This window comes from Camelus ferus, chromosome 24, assembly GCF_009834535.1.
Source record: "Camelus ferus isolate YT-003-E chromosome 24, BCGSAC_Cfer_1.0, whole genome shotgun sequence".
Taxonomy (NCBI): Eukaryota; Metazoa; Chordata; class Mammalia; order Artiodactyla; family Camelidae; genus Camelus; species Camelus ferus.
Genome location: NC_045719.1, coordinates 15,306,257 through 15,322,886, shown reverse-complemented (window position 1 = coordinate 15,322,886; position 16,630 = coordinate 15,306,257). Strand labels below are relative to the sequence as shown.

The following is a 16,630-nucleotide window of genomic DNA, read 5'->3' as shown; positions in this document are numbered from 1 at the left end:
ACGCAAATCTCCCGCATCGACCCTGGTAGCTAAAGCCACATGCTTACTGAATTACCGTTTCACCCTAACCAAACTGCTTTACTTTCTCCAGCTGAAATTTAAAAGTGTCGGCTGCCAGTTACAGAAATCCAATTCAATGTAACTCAACTGTTTTGTCATCAACTTAACAAATATTTATCAGCTGCCTTCTGTATACAAGACATTCTTCTAGGCACTAGGGACTCGGGGGTGAGCAAGATAATGCTGCAGCCACGCAGCTGCTGTATGTGTGGCAACTTCTCCCTGAAGTTACAGTCACGTCCTCCCTGGTGCTTCTGCTGCTCGTCTCCTAGAACACAGTGCATCCCACGTCTCTGTTCATACGCTCTCTTCCTCTCTGCACCGTGAGCTCTGGAATAGAGGAGCAGCATCCCAGAGTGCAGCTCAGCACCTAATTCCTCGCCACATACGTTTGAATGAAATGAATGAATGAGTTGATAAAGATTCTTTTGACAACATCTCCTGGGTCTTAACGGGAGCCACCAGGGTTCACTTTCCAACATGGAGTACGTGTGGTCTACACGAGAAAACGCTTCCTCCCAGTTCCTTGTTACATGGCCCGTACCTGCTTCCTTCCTCCTGCCGTCAGTAACTTGGGGCAGCCATCAGGCCACCATCGAAGAGCATTTAAGCTGTTCCACAGTCATGTTCGCTGTCCTCTTGTGTTTCATCCAGTGACCTTTGGCTCTTACTTCCACGAGTTTAAATAATATGTGTTGCTCGGCGACTTCCATTCATTCACAGAGTTGACTGTTTTTTAAATGAGCCTTTGTAGGTGTAGAACAGCACAAAAGTGCAATTTCTCACTCCCCCAGGAAGACTGGATCAGGAGGACACTGTTCTGACACTTAGGAAAGAACAAACATCAAAGCACTGGCATGTTTCATCAGCGGGTCTCTGAAAACACAACACTTTATTTGATAGGGAAAAAAACCCTAATCTTTGGACAAAATTGCAAATTCATTCCCAAATATTTTTTTTTTTTACTTTCCAAAAGTGAAAATAAAACTATTTTTAAATTCTAACTAACATGCCAAGACGTATTGCAAATTCATTCCCAAATATTTTTTTTTTTTACTTTCCAAAAGTGAAAATAAAACTATTTTTAAATTCTAACTAACATGCCAAGACGTAGCCAAAATAAAATAGTGGCTATGTTGTAATAACAGCCGTGGTATAGGGAGATAATAGTTAAAATATTCTAACTGAAATAAAAATAGGATCCTGAAAGTCGGTTTGGCTTCAATGGCTAATAGAAGTCCTATTTTAAGTCCCCTCTGCCTCACTCGTTGTTAGCACTCTCCTCCCTTTAAGTGCTCAGAGATAAAACTGTGAATCGACAAGGATTTATTGAAAACCTTTGACCTTGGCACTGTTAGGCCCATGGTAGTTCCTAAAGAAATGTCACTCTGTGAAGAACTTACAAACCTCCCTGGTTTAACGCATGTATTGCATTGAGGGTGACGTCTTTTCTGGAAGCCACAGAACCCAGATCTAAAGCATATCTTTCTCCCTCTCCCCCCATTCCTTCGTTGACTTCATTCCTCCTTCAGGTACCCGTCACATTTTTTACATCTTCCAAAGCAAATTCCACAGTCTTTCTTCATTCACTCATTCGTGCTACTAACATTTATTGATTCACTAATATTTCTAATGACTCTATTAGGTATAAAAGCTGTAACAGCACCCGAAGCTGTGCTGCCCTATGTACTGGGCATGGTGCTTAGCAGTAAAGCTATAGAGATGACACAGTCTGGCCTCAAAGGAGCTCATAGATCCTCTAGAGGGTGATGCACAAAAGACAGGTGATGTTAATACACTGTATCAGGACTTGGCAGGTGTACAGGAAAGGCACGCATGTACTGCAGTAGTTACACAGATAGATAACAAAGCAATACTCATCGTCAGGAAGACTCAAGTCCCTGAGATACAGCTTTGAATTACAAAAGAGAAACAAGCCCTTGGATCTTGTACAGCCTCCAGAACCTAACACATGAGCACTTTTTTTCAGATTTATACATCTTGATCTCACTTCAATAACTTTGTCTCCAGTGGAACTATGGGAACCTGGCTCCATGTGGGCAGAACAAGTTGAGAATGAGGGAGAATGTGTTTGGGGTTAATTCAGAACCTCGACCAACTTATTGCTGAATTCAGATCACTTCAGATCATGTGGATTTAATTTTCCAGACTAACTATCCATAATGATCAAATTATCCCCAAATTCACGAAACATTTCCATTTATTTGTAAGTTTACAGGGATAGAACAGCCCGAATACAACAGGAAAAAAAAAATAACAGAGCCTTTTCGCTGGATTATTCACTCAGTAATAACTATCAAGCACCTGCTTCATGAAGGATGTTTTAGTACATGTCTGTTTCTGTCTCCAGAAAAGCAGTGGCCAAGTTGCTGGATCTTTGCAGAAAGACAGGATGGTAGGATTAAACTAGTAAATTTTTAAACATTTATGTTTCTCAATTATGTTTACTATAAAATTAAAAAATTTTTAGAAAAAAATTCTCTACGATCCTATGGCAAGAAATACTCATTCAACGTCATTAAAGCGAGGCATCTTTCTTTCAGGTTGTATTTGTTTTTCGACAGCCTGTAATTGCTGTTTGAATTTGCTTCAATAAGTAAATATTTCACAAATATATATTCCAGCAATACCATGCTTCCAAAATATCATTGATTTTGCCAGTTTAGATCATTCCATAGAGAACACTTTAAAAATTGAAATCACATAATTATAGGCTACTCATCAAGAAAACAAAAACCAACAGAAAAGTGTAGAAAATACAAATGAATTTGAAACATATGAAAAGGTGCCCAACTCCTTTCATAATTAAATAAATGGAGATTTACATTTTAACTAGACGCCAGTTGTTCACCTACCATGTTGTCAAAGATACAATATAAAAGGGGGTAGGTATGGTGTGATGGTATCCATCTAAATGCACTCATCCTTTGGCCCAGAAATTTCGCTCAGATGACTTAATCCTATAGATAAACTCCTGTATATGAGTGTTGTGCACAAGGACACTCAGCAGGGGGCTGTTTGTCATAGCAGCAACCTTCAACACACTCCCCCTTCCCTCCAACCTCAGCACCCCTTCCTGATCAAGCCTCCACCATCTCTCACTTGGACCATAGAAGAGCACCCTACCCCATAGCCCCCCATTTCCCCCTTTTGCTCCCACAACATCCATAGAAGCCTGAGTGATATTTTTAAAACTTACATCGGATGATGTCCCCCTGCTGCTAAAACCCCTCCAGTGCCTTGCCATCATGCTAAGAATAAAACCCACATCACTTAGCCTGGCTTAGGAAGACTGTGGACCCCGCTTCTGCCTGCCTCCTGACTTCTCTCAGGCTTCCTTGGCCCTCACCCTTGGGGCTCTAAACACAGAGGCTTTCTTTGTGCACCTCAAGCACATCCAGCTCATTTGTGCTTCAGAGTCTCTGCCTGGAATCCTTCTGCTTTCTCACCCTTCAAAATGGCCCAATCTCACCCTTCAAAATTTACTTTCAGTGCCCTTCCCCAGAGAGGCCTTCCCCGACCACCCCAGCTAGAGCAGTAGCCAGGCACTCACCCTCTAACACATGGACGCATTTTTTCCCTCTTTACATAGTCCGTCATCACCTGGCTGTGCTCTTATGCATATCGTTGTGTATTTGTTTCTGTCCTTCTCTCCCCTGTAACGCAAGCTCTAGGAGATCCAGGGACACTGTCGGCCTAGCTCCCTGTGCATTATCAGCAACCAGAAAAGTGTCTGCCCAGAATGCGTGTTCAGCAAATGTTTGTTGAATGAATTAGTAAATGGTCATCATTTACTAATGGCCCCAGAAGGCAATGGAATGTATTATGGGACACTCATCAAACGGAAAACTGTGTGGACTGTTGAAACAGAATGTGATGGTAGACAATCCAAGTGTTGTCTCTGACCAAGACCACACCATTGCTGGTCTCAGTCTCCCTCACAGACCTCATTTCAGATCCCTCTGTTCTTAGTCTTCTTGCCATTCTAGCTACATTCCACCCCTGTGCCCCAGGGCCTTTGCACTTGCTGCTCCTGCATCTACACCTGCATGGCTGCCTTGCTCACATCTGTCAATTCTCTGCTCAAAAGTCATCTACTCAGAAAGGCCTTCCCTGACCACTGTCAAAATTCCTCCCCCTGTCCCTTCTTATCCTGCTTCACTTTTCTCCATTGCACTTATCATCGACACAAAAGTACCTATTTATTTGTGTATATCTTTTACTGTGCTTCCCCTGACTAGAACATTCCTTGATGCCGTTCATCATAACTTCCCCAGCAGGTAGAACATTGCTTGACATAGGTAGCAGCTGAACAGATATTTGATTGGGGAGGAATGAATAAATGAATGTATTCTTGAGTACAAAAATAACAAGGTACTAAAAAGTGTGCCCATAGAACCTATGCCATTTGTATTAAGGAAAATGACGTAGATGTGGTCTCTCTGGAAGGAAAAATCCAAGAAGACGGTAACAGTGACAGAGTCTGCCGGGGGGAACTGAAAGGCTGAGGGCCAGGGATAGGGAGAAAGCCTATTGTTACCGCCTTTTATAAGATTGTGGTTTTACCACGGGCATTACTTTTTCAGAAAGATTAAGTATGTCATCTTTGACAGTTTTGCAAATTTATGTATTTGAAGCCAAAAGGAAATCAAGGTCTTCATAAATGTTACATGGAAATGATAAGCATTCAGTAACCATTTATTTAGCAAACCCATAAACTTGACATAGCTCTGTGCAATCTCTTATGTGGATGCTCATGCAAATTTGTGGTTGCAAAGGACACCTATACCTTCTTTTGAAAGAGGTATATATTCCTTAGATATAAAATATGGAAGGAAACAGCAGTGTGGGTGTCTCTAGCAGATTAAGGCCTTCATAAATACAGCAAGACCCCTGCACACCTGATATGGCAGGAAAGGGGCTTCTGTACCCAAGATACTTTGGATCCGCTTACAAGGTTGAAATATGCCCTTGTTGTTTGAAAAAATAAAAATAAAAACTCTCTGCCAAGAGACTCTACCCATCCTCCACTGGCTGATTTGGTCAGTGTTTTTCTGGCTCCATCAAATACATAATACTGTACTTTTAAGAAAATCCACTATCTAAGCAGGTGGATTTATAGAAAAAAAATTTTTTAAGGAGTGTCCACTTGCTTTAATTGAAGGATTCCTTTAAATGTGAAAATAGTAAACATCTAAAATATGATTCTATACAAAAAAATTATACAGAAATTTCAGGAGCACCATCATTGAACACACAGGTACTCAGTAATTACTTGCTGGTTGGATGCACATACCTATTGAAAATCAGTAGAGTGAAATGGATAAGAGCGTGGGGCGGGATCCTGCTGTCCCTGTGTTTGGAGTCTATCTCTGCCATTCATTAGCTGAGTATGACCTTCAACAAGTGCCTTAACCTCTTAAGGCCTCAGTATTTCTTACAGAAATAAAATGAAGGTCTCCTTTGTAATTGGTTGTATTAGATAAAAGCTATAGGTAAATAAAATATAGACATATTTTATCATGTATTATAATGTCATATATTTTTTCCCTCACACAATTTCTGCCTGAACAGAAGCAAGAACAAAACTTACATTTTCAACTATAATATAGGTAACTAGATACAAATATAATTACATATCTGTGTGTGTATATATATGTGTGTGTGTATATTTGTGTGTGTATATATATATATAGCATCTGCACAGCGCCTGGCACATTGTAAATGTTTGGCAAATGATGGTTACTATTATGAAAAATAACACAAAGTACTCTGAGGGTTTGACCCTTCATTTTTATCCACAAAGATCGATTCTGTGCATAATATGCCAGGATATTTTATTGCACTGGTACAGGGAGGGGTAAAAGAATTTGTGTCACTGAGCTTTTTAAGCCCTTAAAATTATGGGGAAACAACGAACATGTATGTAAGTGAATTGTGGCAGAGTTCAACATGTAGCAATTGCTAACGTCTATTAGTGTGTGATGACGAGTCATTCTGCAGAGTAAATACTGTGACTTAATATCCTCTCCAGGTTTATTGGATGGTATGGCCTGTGTCCTACTTTCTCAATTTAAAAATATGAAATGTAAATGTTTTATTGAACCCCCCAGACCAGAATAGAATAGCAGGTGTGTGGAGTGGGAAAGGCAAAAATGGTACAAATGGCTTCAGATTTAGAGACTAAATGAATGCGCTCCCTCGGATGACGGAAGGTTACTTCGTTTTCAGTTTTCTGGCTTTTTCCCCTCTTCCTTTCTAACACCGCTAGTTTGTTGCATAAAGTCGAGAATTCTCACAAAGGGCCTTATAAACACGTGTTGTTCGGTTTTAAATCTGATTTGAAAGTGCCTCTCTCCTACTCCCTCCGAGTAAAGTGACCTTTTTAAATGGAGGGAAGTGGGTTTAGATGACAGTCATGATAAATGCGGTCATGTTCACTCAATAAAATAAGGCCCAGTGCATTTGAGGATAAATCAGTGAAATGTACAGCCCCACCTGTCTGTCTCCATCATTCATTTCCACTGTCACTTTCACAGTGGCTGATGGATCACAGTTGCTGTAAAATTAGACAGCCTTTAATCTCATTTCATCCTGATTAGCTTCTCTTTACCCTTTCCCTCTAACTCACTGACTGACACGCTAAAAACTCACACCTCACAGCGGGCTGTATAGGAACACAGAGTACAGACTTCTCGGATGATACCTGCTTGTGAGGGCGAGGCTGGCGTCCAGCCCTGGACTGGGAGCAGGCATGTCTTCCTTGTTATTTAAAAGACATAAGTGCGGTACCCAGTGCCATTTTAGACAGATGTTTTCTCTTGCTCACTGCCCCCTTTATTTTGCTTTCCTTCAGGTTTAATCAGAAGTCAAAGAAATGAGGTCTTCGGCAAAACTCAAGCACTGATTTCATATAGATTTTTCCCTAATAAATTTGGGGCATTTTACATGCAGAATAAATCTAAGAGTTATTTGCGTGTATTTATAGCCTCTCAATTCATGGTAATAATTCAGAAAAGACAATAATTCAGGAATGAAATTGCTGAAATAGCCAAGAAATATAGCGTATAAGGTTTTAAAACAAGAGAAAAAAATTGGTAGATAAATAAGAATATCTTCAAGTAGCCTTTATATCAGCATTTCAAAGACCCTCTCTTATTTTGAAGGTTTCAATCGTCAGTTTAGCGCAACAGTTTCCTCTGTTTGCATAAAGCATAACAATAGAAGTAATCAAATGAGAAAGAGACTTAAGAAGAAATTATGTACTATTTCCTTCACTTAATTTCCACCCGAATGGGAGCAAGTAAATGGCAAGAACAACAGAGTCTGTGCTTTATTACAAAGCTGGACTTCCAGTTAAAAAGAACATAACAGTTTTTTTTTCTTATTTATAAAATGGGGGCATTAAACTAACCAAAAATTTAAAATAAATATTGGAAGAGTGGTTGTCATGAAGTATGTTGGTTGTGGTCAGTGGCCTCTTCATATATTCATGTCTCACGTGAAGAGATGGTTACAGATGACAATCATCGCTGTACGTTTGCACAGGTGCCATTATGATAAACCAGGGTAGAGCCAGGCTGTTCGTGATGTACATGATATATGTAGTATATGAGTAGCAGAGTTTTGTGTTCAGTAGTTTGGAACCAGCAGCAAAATCCAAACAATGGTGAGTTAATTTAAGAAAAGAAAAAAAGATGTTCAAAACATATTCCGTCATCCAATGGTAGCTGCTCCACGAACTCAACATACTCTGCCCCAGTGGGCTCTGAGAAGTGAAGTCTGCAGGAGCTGTATGTTTAAAAGCATTTTCCAAGGAGATAACTGAGGGTCGAGAGGCAGAAGGCCATTCCTGAGATGACTCCCTTAATCAAATCGATCTAATTTGTGGACCACACAAATCCACATCACACCCAATTTCTACATCATCCCAGAAATCAAGGGTTTCCATACCAAAGCCATCTCCCTTGTGAATATAAATTCAAAATCAATGAAAATTCATGGAAAAAGTGAATACATAATAAAATAATTAAAACTCCTAAAATCCTTAAACAAGAGGCTTTAAATTATCTGATTTGTTCTTTCAGAGGCTGTGTTAAAGGTTTCAAAGCTATGCCTGTTTCTTCTTCTTTTTATTTACATATCTTAGCCAGCAAAAGTGCATTCTGAGAAAACTAAAAAGGTAATAAAAACAAAATGAAATGAGAGATATATATCATCCAAAATAAATTGGGTATGAGAGAGGCTCTCTCTCTCTCCCTCACCACTGGCACAAGAGTACAAAGTAAGAGCTGGCCCTGACTCATATTGATTTCCCAGTGCACTGGTTTCTTAAGTGCTCTGTTGATCCGTGTCAAGCAATAAGTTCCCTGCCTGAACATGCACATCACCTCTCCATTTGTCCTCACCTAGATTTAAGGTGCCCATATGATGAGCGGAACAAGGACATCATTTTTCCTACTGGGTGTCACTGGGCCCACAGCACTGCATGTGATAGGATAACCAACGCCGTGTACGTTTACATTTACCATATGATACTGTAACAGCAGAGACGATCGCTGCTTTGCACGTGGGGTGGCAGGGGCGTCCTGTTCCGGTCGTGTGTGTCTTCCAAAAGACAGTGTAAATGAGAACAAATACAGAGAAACCGGGCTCTGGTGGGTTTCGGAATCATACCCCCTCCTTGCAGCCACCACCTTGGGGCAGAGGAGGGCGAGACGAGGGGAACGGATATTTGTGATGTCCCTGGCAGTTTTTATCTTTGTTCCAGAAGAGCTCTTAAGCAGATAGATAGAAAATGTGTGATTGTGCTGCTAATGACATTGTACAGGAAATTAAGCGTATACATTTGGAGAAGGCATTAAATCAGCAGGACCTTAATTTAAAAACTTAAAACTGTATGGAAATTCAGCTTGCTCATTGCTGTGGAATAGAAAGCAGCCAAGCACCCTGAGTCTGTTTGTGGAAAGACTGCCAGCCAGCCGAGTTTGGGCAAAGCATCCTCATGGCTCCAAGTGTATGCCTGCTTATTTCTTCCAAGAAGTAAGCCCCTGTCCTGACCCTTTGGGAGTGTCAGTCATGGTTTTAGACTGCGATCCCCATCATCGGGCAGGTGAAGAGGACTTACGAATCGAAAGCAGCCCGACAGGTTGTTCTTGACTAATCTGCGGAATAACATTATGTAAAATTAATCAGAAGGGGTTGGGTTTGCAGTTGCTGGGAAGACACGGTTGAGCCCCTGTGGATGGTCGGTGCCCCGCTCCACCGTCTACATGCCCTTCTTCCTTCTGACTTCGTCTCACATTTTATGCACTTTGGTGAAAGCACGTCATTAGTGAGCCAAGGCAGCAAGTCCTAGGATGGAAAATTTATATGTCTTTTTGTTTTCTTTCTCAATTTCAGTTATGCCATACAACAGTGCCCACCACTGCGTTGTGGAGGTGGAAAACTTCCTGTTTGTGCTGGGCGGAGAGGACCAATGGAACCCGAATGGTAACTATTGAACTACTTAATAGCAGGTGCTCAACAAGCCCGTGTGTGACGAACGGCCATGGTGGCAGCCCATTTTGTAACGACCATGGAAAACGTATTTCTGAGCAGCAGGGACGAGTGAAGCAGTCGGGAAGTGGGCTGACAACTGGAGGGAGGGTCAGCCGTTGAGCTGGCAGCGGGCGTCCGCAGCAGTGCGTTCACTCGCGGACTGTCTGGGGATTTGGCTTCGCCATGGCGCCCAGCCCCTCTCCTCATCCATCCCCTGAGGAAAGCCACTGGCAGAAGCCCAGACTCCCTAGAGGCAGGTAGCAAGCGGCAGCTATTATGAATTCTCGCCACCTTCCCCACCCCTGTTCTCCCACGTTATCAATATAACAACACGCAGCTTCGGTAAATGAGCGTCATCTGCCGGCGTGCGGTACGTAACCTCAGCTGCAGTTCCTTTGCAGCATCTCTTACTTGAAACCCACTCCGGCTGCTGCGTCTTTTGCAAGGGCTTCATCCACTGATGACCCACCATCCTCCCTGTTGGGGCGACTACTTCGAAAATGCATCAGGGAGAGAAATGAAACATTTTAATATACTTCCCAAGCCAAACGCAGGGAGAACGCTGCGCCTTGCAGAACACAGCAAAACTATCTAGATATTTTTGGAAATCTTGCACGTGAAGGAGGAGTTGCAGTTGTAGCCTTCTGTGTAACAGAGATAATTATGACTGAGAAACCATAAAACAGCTTGCAGGTACACATTTTTACTTTAAAACCCCAGAACATCCAGCTGAAATTACATATACTGTGTATATTTTATTGGGAATGTTCCCTTTCAGCATCTGCACCAAGGCAAATTATAGAAAATTGTTACATCTGTTCATTCTAGACAGTCTTAAAGGAAAACAGGGCACTCTCCAAGAACAGTTCTTTAAAGAGAAGGGGACATTTTTTTCTCAAGATCAGCTTTGTGTGTCCATATCTTTCAGTGTCAGAAAGAAGACATTTCCTGGGCTTTGGGAGAAACAGATTTGAATTAGGAACAGAAATGATATTTAGTATCTCTCCTCTAACTTATCTTTGCAATGATGGACTTGATATGTTATTTAAAAAAAAAAAAACAAACCCTGGCAGATATACAATCCACTGTAAACTTTCCATTTACTGTTTAACTTCTTCTTCCTTGGAAGTGATCTGAACTGAATGGAGCATTTGTAAGGAGACACTCAGTGAATAGCCAGCAGGTTTATCTAAGAAAGAATCTGTGGAATTTTTTTTTTTTTTTTTGAAAGCCAAATTAAAACCTAACACATGACAAGGAAGCCTGGAAAGTCCTGTTTATAATGACGGTGCTCTCTCAGCCCACCTCCCTTTCTAGGTAAAAGACCAGTCTTGGGGTGACAACTCAATTTTCACAGAGCACTATGAACCTCCCAGTCCTATGAGACAGACCTTAGACAGCAACACAGAAAATCCGCTCCCTCCAGCAGGGTTCATGGCCCTCCAATGCAACTGCATTCCTCTTAACAATGTTCATCTTCAGATACATTTGGGAATTAACCTTGGAATCTATTAAGAGTGACTTTTTTTTTTCCTGCAGGGAAATGACTGTAAATTCTACAAAAATATTCTTACAAACATTCTTACGTGACCTTCCTTGAGCTGGAGCCTCTCTGTGGAATCCCAGTCTTTTGGGTCATATTCACTTCTGGCACTTTTAACTCTTTCTGTACATCTCCAGATAAAACTTGATTTACCACCCAGCAGACCATCCAAACCATCCCACGTGGACCTTGGAACTCATAATCTCACATCAACAAGATCTCTGTAATCCTTAAACTCTCCCCTTAATGGTCCCCTCAGACTTCTTCTCTAATCAAAACCTGGCTGTTCTCTGACAGCACTGTTTTCCCATCACCCTCTTCGATGGGGACTGTGTTCTGTTCCCCGCCCCCGCCCTCAGACCTCATGTTATTAGAGGCATGTAGCTTTTCTACTTCTTTATCATTGCCACTCCCGCATCCTTAAAACCCACCACCTTAGAGGATGTCTTCAGATTTTACCACCTGCTGTCCCTTTATGTGGCGGCTAACCGCGGTTATCCTGTCTCCTTCACTCTGCCCTCCTCCTTCCCGTGTGCACCTCCCCTCGTCCTCACTTCCCTCCTTACGGAGGTTATGAGGTTACGTTCACCTGCTCCCCCCATAGTCACATTAGTGCACCCGCCTGGGCACCCGTGTCCCTCTCTCCTATTATCCTTGCCTGCTAAAGCCCCAGTTCTGATTAAACCCAACTCTCTTGCATCTTTCTCCTCCCCCTCAGCAACTAAATGTGGACCTAGAAAACCACACAGCCACACTGGCTACTACTGACCCATGCTGGCTACGGACCAGCCAACCCCACTGAGTTTCCCTGGTCAGCGCTTTCTTCCACCCTCCGAGTTAACTATTTCACACCTGCTCTCTCCTCAAATACCTCTTTCCCCAAGACCTCCCTCCTCCCTCTCAGCTGAGGGCCGTCCTTCTTAGTTTAATGAGAACAGAAGCATCCGAATAGAAACTTGGCAGGGAGGGGTATAGCTCAAGTGGTAGAGCGTGCACTTGGCATACATAAGGTCCTGGGTTCAATCCCCAGTACCTCCTCTAAAAATGAAATAATAAGTGAACCAAATTACCCCTGTAAAAAAAATTAATTAAACAAAAAAGAGAAGAGGGGGGAAAAAAACCTTTATCTTGCTGCTACCAAATCCGTTGCTACCCAGACATTTTAGGTCAAACATATGCCTCTTATTAATGTTTCTGCTCCAACCTAAAGCCTAGTCCTCAGTCCCTTTTGCCTGCTCAAGGACTTTGGAGTACTTCTGAATTTAAAAACACAACCAACAACCAAATAAAACTTCCTCTGGATGCTGCATCTTCTGGCTATAATCTTTTCATGTCAAAAGTCCTAAGAAGCACTGCCTACCCTCTTGCCTCTGCTTTCTTCCACCTTAGTCTCTCCTGAGGTGTCCCCACGCAGGCTTTCATCCCTCCTGTCCACAGGAACAGTGCTTGTCACGGTCACCACCAACCCCCATGCTTCCTGATAGTATAGTCAGTTCTCCGTTGCTCAGTCCTCTTCTTGAAACCCCATTGGAAGTGGCTTCCGAAATACCGGACTTTTCCCCCCACCCCTGGGAATTCCTTTCTTTCGCTGGTTTTTCTTCTTCTCCCCGTTGGGGCTCATTCCCAGGACTCATTCTCTTCCCTTTCCATACCGTCTCCCGAGAGGGTTTCATCCCGTTCTGATTTTAAACAGTATCTTTGGACGGGTGACTCCAGAATTTGCACCTGCAGCCTCAATTAGCCAGTGGCCTACCAGCCACCCACACTTTGAGATCCTACAGACCTCTGGAGGTTAAGTCCAAAACAGAACTCGTGGCTTCTCTCCTTAACCCCCAACCACTTCCTTCCCCAACTCAGCAAATTGTAGGACATTCCTTCTAGTTGCAATGGCTGAAAACCTGGCAGTCCTTTTTAATTACTCACTTTTTCTTATACCAATGCTCAATCTATCACAAGAGTTTATTGGCCGTGGCCATACAGTACATCCCAAACTTGAGGGTATCTTGCCTCCACCGTCATTCGAGCCACCCCCAGTTCTTGCCAGGACGATTATGCGGGCCGCCTCACTCCCAGGGCAGCCCTTCCACGGTCTGTTCCTTACACAGCAGCCAGAGTGATCTTGATAAGAGAGAAATTAGACCGTGTTTCTCATTTGCCCAAAACCTTCCAGGGACTTCCTAATGTTCTTAGAACAAAAGACAGAATTTGACACCAGTCCACAAGGCACACTGTGTCTGGACCTTGACATACTTCTGACTTCTGTCCAAGTCACCCCAGCGTTCTTGCTGGTTTTAAACGCCTGGCTAGCCCAGAGACTTTGTCCTCCCCTTCCCCACTGCCTGAGAGGCTCCTTCCACAGATACCTTCATGGCTTGCAGGAGACATCTATGAGCAGGTGACCGTCCTACTGAAACTGGCTTCCCCAATCAATCCCTGCTTCATTTTTCTTTCTAGAATTCCTCTTCACTCGATAATATGCGTATATTTATTTCTTTACAAGTATGTTTATTTACTTATGTATTAGAAGGATGTGGACTTTTTCTTTCTTGTTTACCAGTATCTTTCCAGAACCTAGAATACACAAGGCACATATTGAGTGCACAATATATATTGTGCAGTTAATAACTGTGTTGTGTATACATGCTGTGTGAGTGTGTGCATACACACGCACACATACGCCTATCTGTTTATTCCTGTGCTGAAGTTTGGTACCTATATTTCAGTGGTTAGTTACACATGTATTAACAATTACACAAAAAAAGACTTTAAGACCTCAGGTGCGTTAGATGACCGCCATCTCAAAGTGCCACACAGAAAATGAAATCTCCTCTTTTGCTTCTATTTCTTGTTTTGGTGTCAATCTGTATGTAAAATAAGATTCATTTTAATACCTTAGAGGCATTATTGTGCTTCTTCGGCTCAACAGAGAAGATAAGCTGGTTAACCAGCTCTGAGGACTCACGTTTCCCATTTCAGCAAGGGAACGTATGCTACAGCATAGCAGCCATGCTTCCCCCAAATGCACGGACAGACTGACATGACGGACATGGACTACAGCTGACTTCCTAGTGCAAACTCTTACTGCAGTGATGGCTGTGATTTCCATGGAGACAGAGTGGACTCTACCACGGTTAGAATTCTTGGATCATTAAAAAAAAAAAAGGTTCTAACCGAGATATCACACAAGGTAGTCCCTGGAACTGATTATTTATAGACAATAACTTCACGTTTTTAAAACACAAAAACACCAAAATCTAGAAATCTTACCCTAACTTTGAGATAAAACTGGTTTGAGAAACATACTTGCTTTTTTTTTATTATGGTTGATTTATTTTTATTCCAACTCACCCTGCCAAAAAAAACTGAAGGAATAAAGAAGAAAAAAGGAAAGCCATCTGAGGTGGCACATAGAGTTTTCTACTGACATCACTTCTCATACCATGACAGTCCCTCTATTTAATTCATCTGCTTAAACCTGAGAACAGTATTTTATTTTATAAAATACTATTAAATGTGTCAAACAACAAAGGAATCTAAGTTTTCAGTATCTCAAATATACTTTTACAGGAAAACACAGTACAAATTTTGTCAGCCGATACGATCCCCGATTTAATAGCTGGATACAACTTCCACCCATGCAAGAAAGGTAAGTGTTTGTTTCTTGTGTCTGAAACATTTGTGGCTGCTTTACAAGAAGCAAGGATACCGAATGGTTTTCCACGATGAGGTACGCTAAACGGAGCCAATGAAAGATATATGAGGCAAAATACAAAACTTCACCTGGCCAACTTAGACTAACTGCCTTATTAACTCGATGGAGAAAAATAATTAAATAAGTCAATTATTTCTCCCAATGTAGGAAGAAAAAGATGTGTGACTTGTCTTCCTTTTTTTTTTAAGTAGTTAAAGCTCATTTTTTTTTATTGAAGTATAGTTGCTATACAATATCATATAAATTCCAGGTGTACAATATAGTGATTCACAATTTTTAAAGGTTATACTCCATTTGTAGTTCTTATAAAATATTGGCTACATTCCCCATGTGGTACAATATATCCTTGTAGCTTATTTTATACCTAACAGTTTGTATCTCTTACTCCCCTACCCCTATGCTGCCCCTCCCTCCTTCCCTCTCCCCGCTGGTAACCACTAGTCTGTTCTCTATATCTGCAGTCTGCTTTTTTGTTATGCTCACTAGTTTGTTGTATTTTTTGAATTCTTCATATAAGTGATATCATACAGCATTTGACTTTTTTCTGTCTGACTTACCTCACTTAGCATAATGCCCTCCATGACTTGTCTTCCTTTTCCACATTGTATTGGGGCTCTTTTGACAAGCAGAACTACAATCTCACAGGGCACCCCGCTCTTCTTGGTTATAAGAGATTTAAATCTTATCATTGAGATATAAATCACCATTCTCACAATGATACACATTTTGATGCAGAAATTTCAATATGAAATTTTTCAAGTCTCACTATCTCATACACTTTACATTTGCCTCCTCAAATAGCTTCCTATCATATATTCAAGAACAGCTGATTGGTTAGCTTTGAAACAGAAGTTTTGTAGGGTGACCTCTCAGCTTTATGGTACACAGTGTTTATCACACCCAGTTCTCCTAGCACCAAAGAACAAGATGGAGCTACATTTATCCGTATTCAGTTCTCCTGACTGTTACTTAGGCAGAAGGCCATGTCTTAATATGTGTACGCAAATTCACATACTAAATCTTGAACACTTGGTTCTTCTCAAATAGTATCTCGACATCCTCTTGAGCAAATTCTCCAATAGGAACAATAAGCTACAACTTACTTCCTCTTCTTGACTGAATTAAGTAATACTTTCCCTTCTTATTTCCTTCAGGACCCTTCACCTTACCATCTCCTTTTTTCCCCTAAACACTCAGTCAAATTACACTGAGATCAAATGAGATCCTTAATTATACATTCCAAGTTAAAAGGAAATTTTCAGGTCATACCATTCACTCAGAAAGGTACATGACTGCAGAAAGAGCATATGACTCTCTGCTATACAGAAACTTAATATCTAAGTTTCCGTTCCATCTAAGTGTTTTAAAACTCTCTTTCAGGAGGCTAAAAGCTATACACCGAAAATGGTGAGGCACAGTATGTTCTAAGGGCCACAGACACTGTTAGGAATGTCTAGTTCAAAGGTACCTCAGTTGCCATCATGACCAGCCTCTCAGTCCTCCTACTGCGTACGCAGGTTATACATAAAAGCCTCCTGATGTCTCTCTCTAGTGTCCCTTGTTTCTCTCCATTTGGGGTTATTTTTCTGGTAACATCACTTTACCCTTTAACCAGAACCCTTCCAAAAAGTTTTATTTAAAAAAAAATTTTTTTTTAATACTCATCAATAACATGTTTGAAATGTCAGCATCTCATCACCACAGTCCCCCTTGCTGGGGGCTGTTCACCACGATAATTAACCTTCACGCCTTGG

At 41.5% G+C, this 16,630-nt stretch overlaps 1 protein-coding gene across 1 annotated transcript in view; it reads left to right on the top strand.

The window, feature by feature from the left end:
* KLHL14 (kelch like family member 14) overlaps positions 1–16,630 on the top strand; it is an 86,169-nt gene that overhangs the window by 55,810 nt on the left and 13,729 nt on the right. The window contains exons 4-5 of the mRNA XM_032467182.1: positions 9,484–9,573; positions 14,732–14,810. Coding sequence (XP_032323073.1) covers positions 9,484–9,573; positions 14,732–14,810 — 169 coding nt within the window. The remainder of the gene's footprint in view (positions 1–9,483; positions 9,574–14,731; positions 14,811–16,630) is intronic.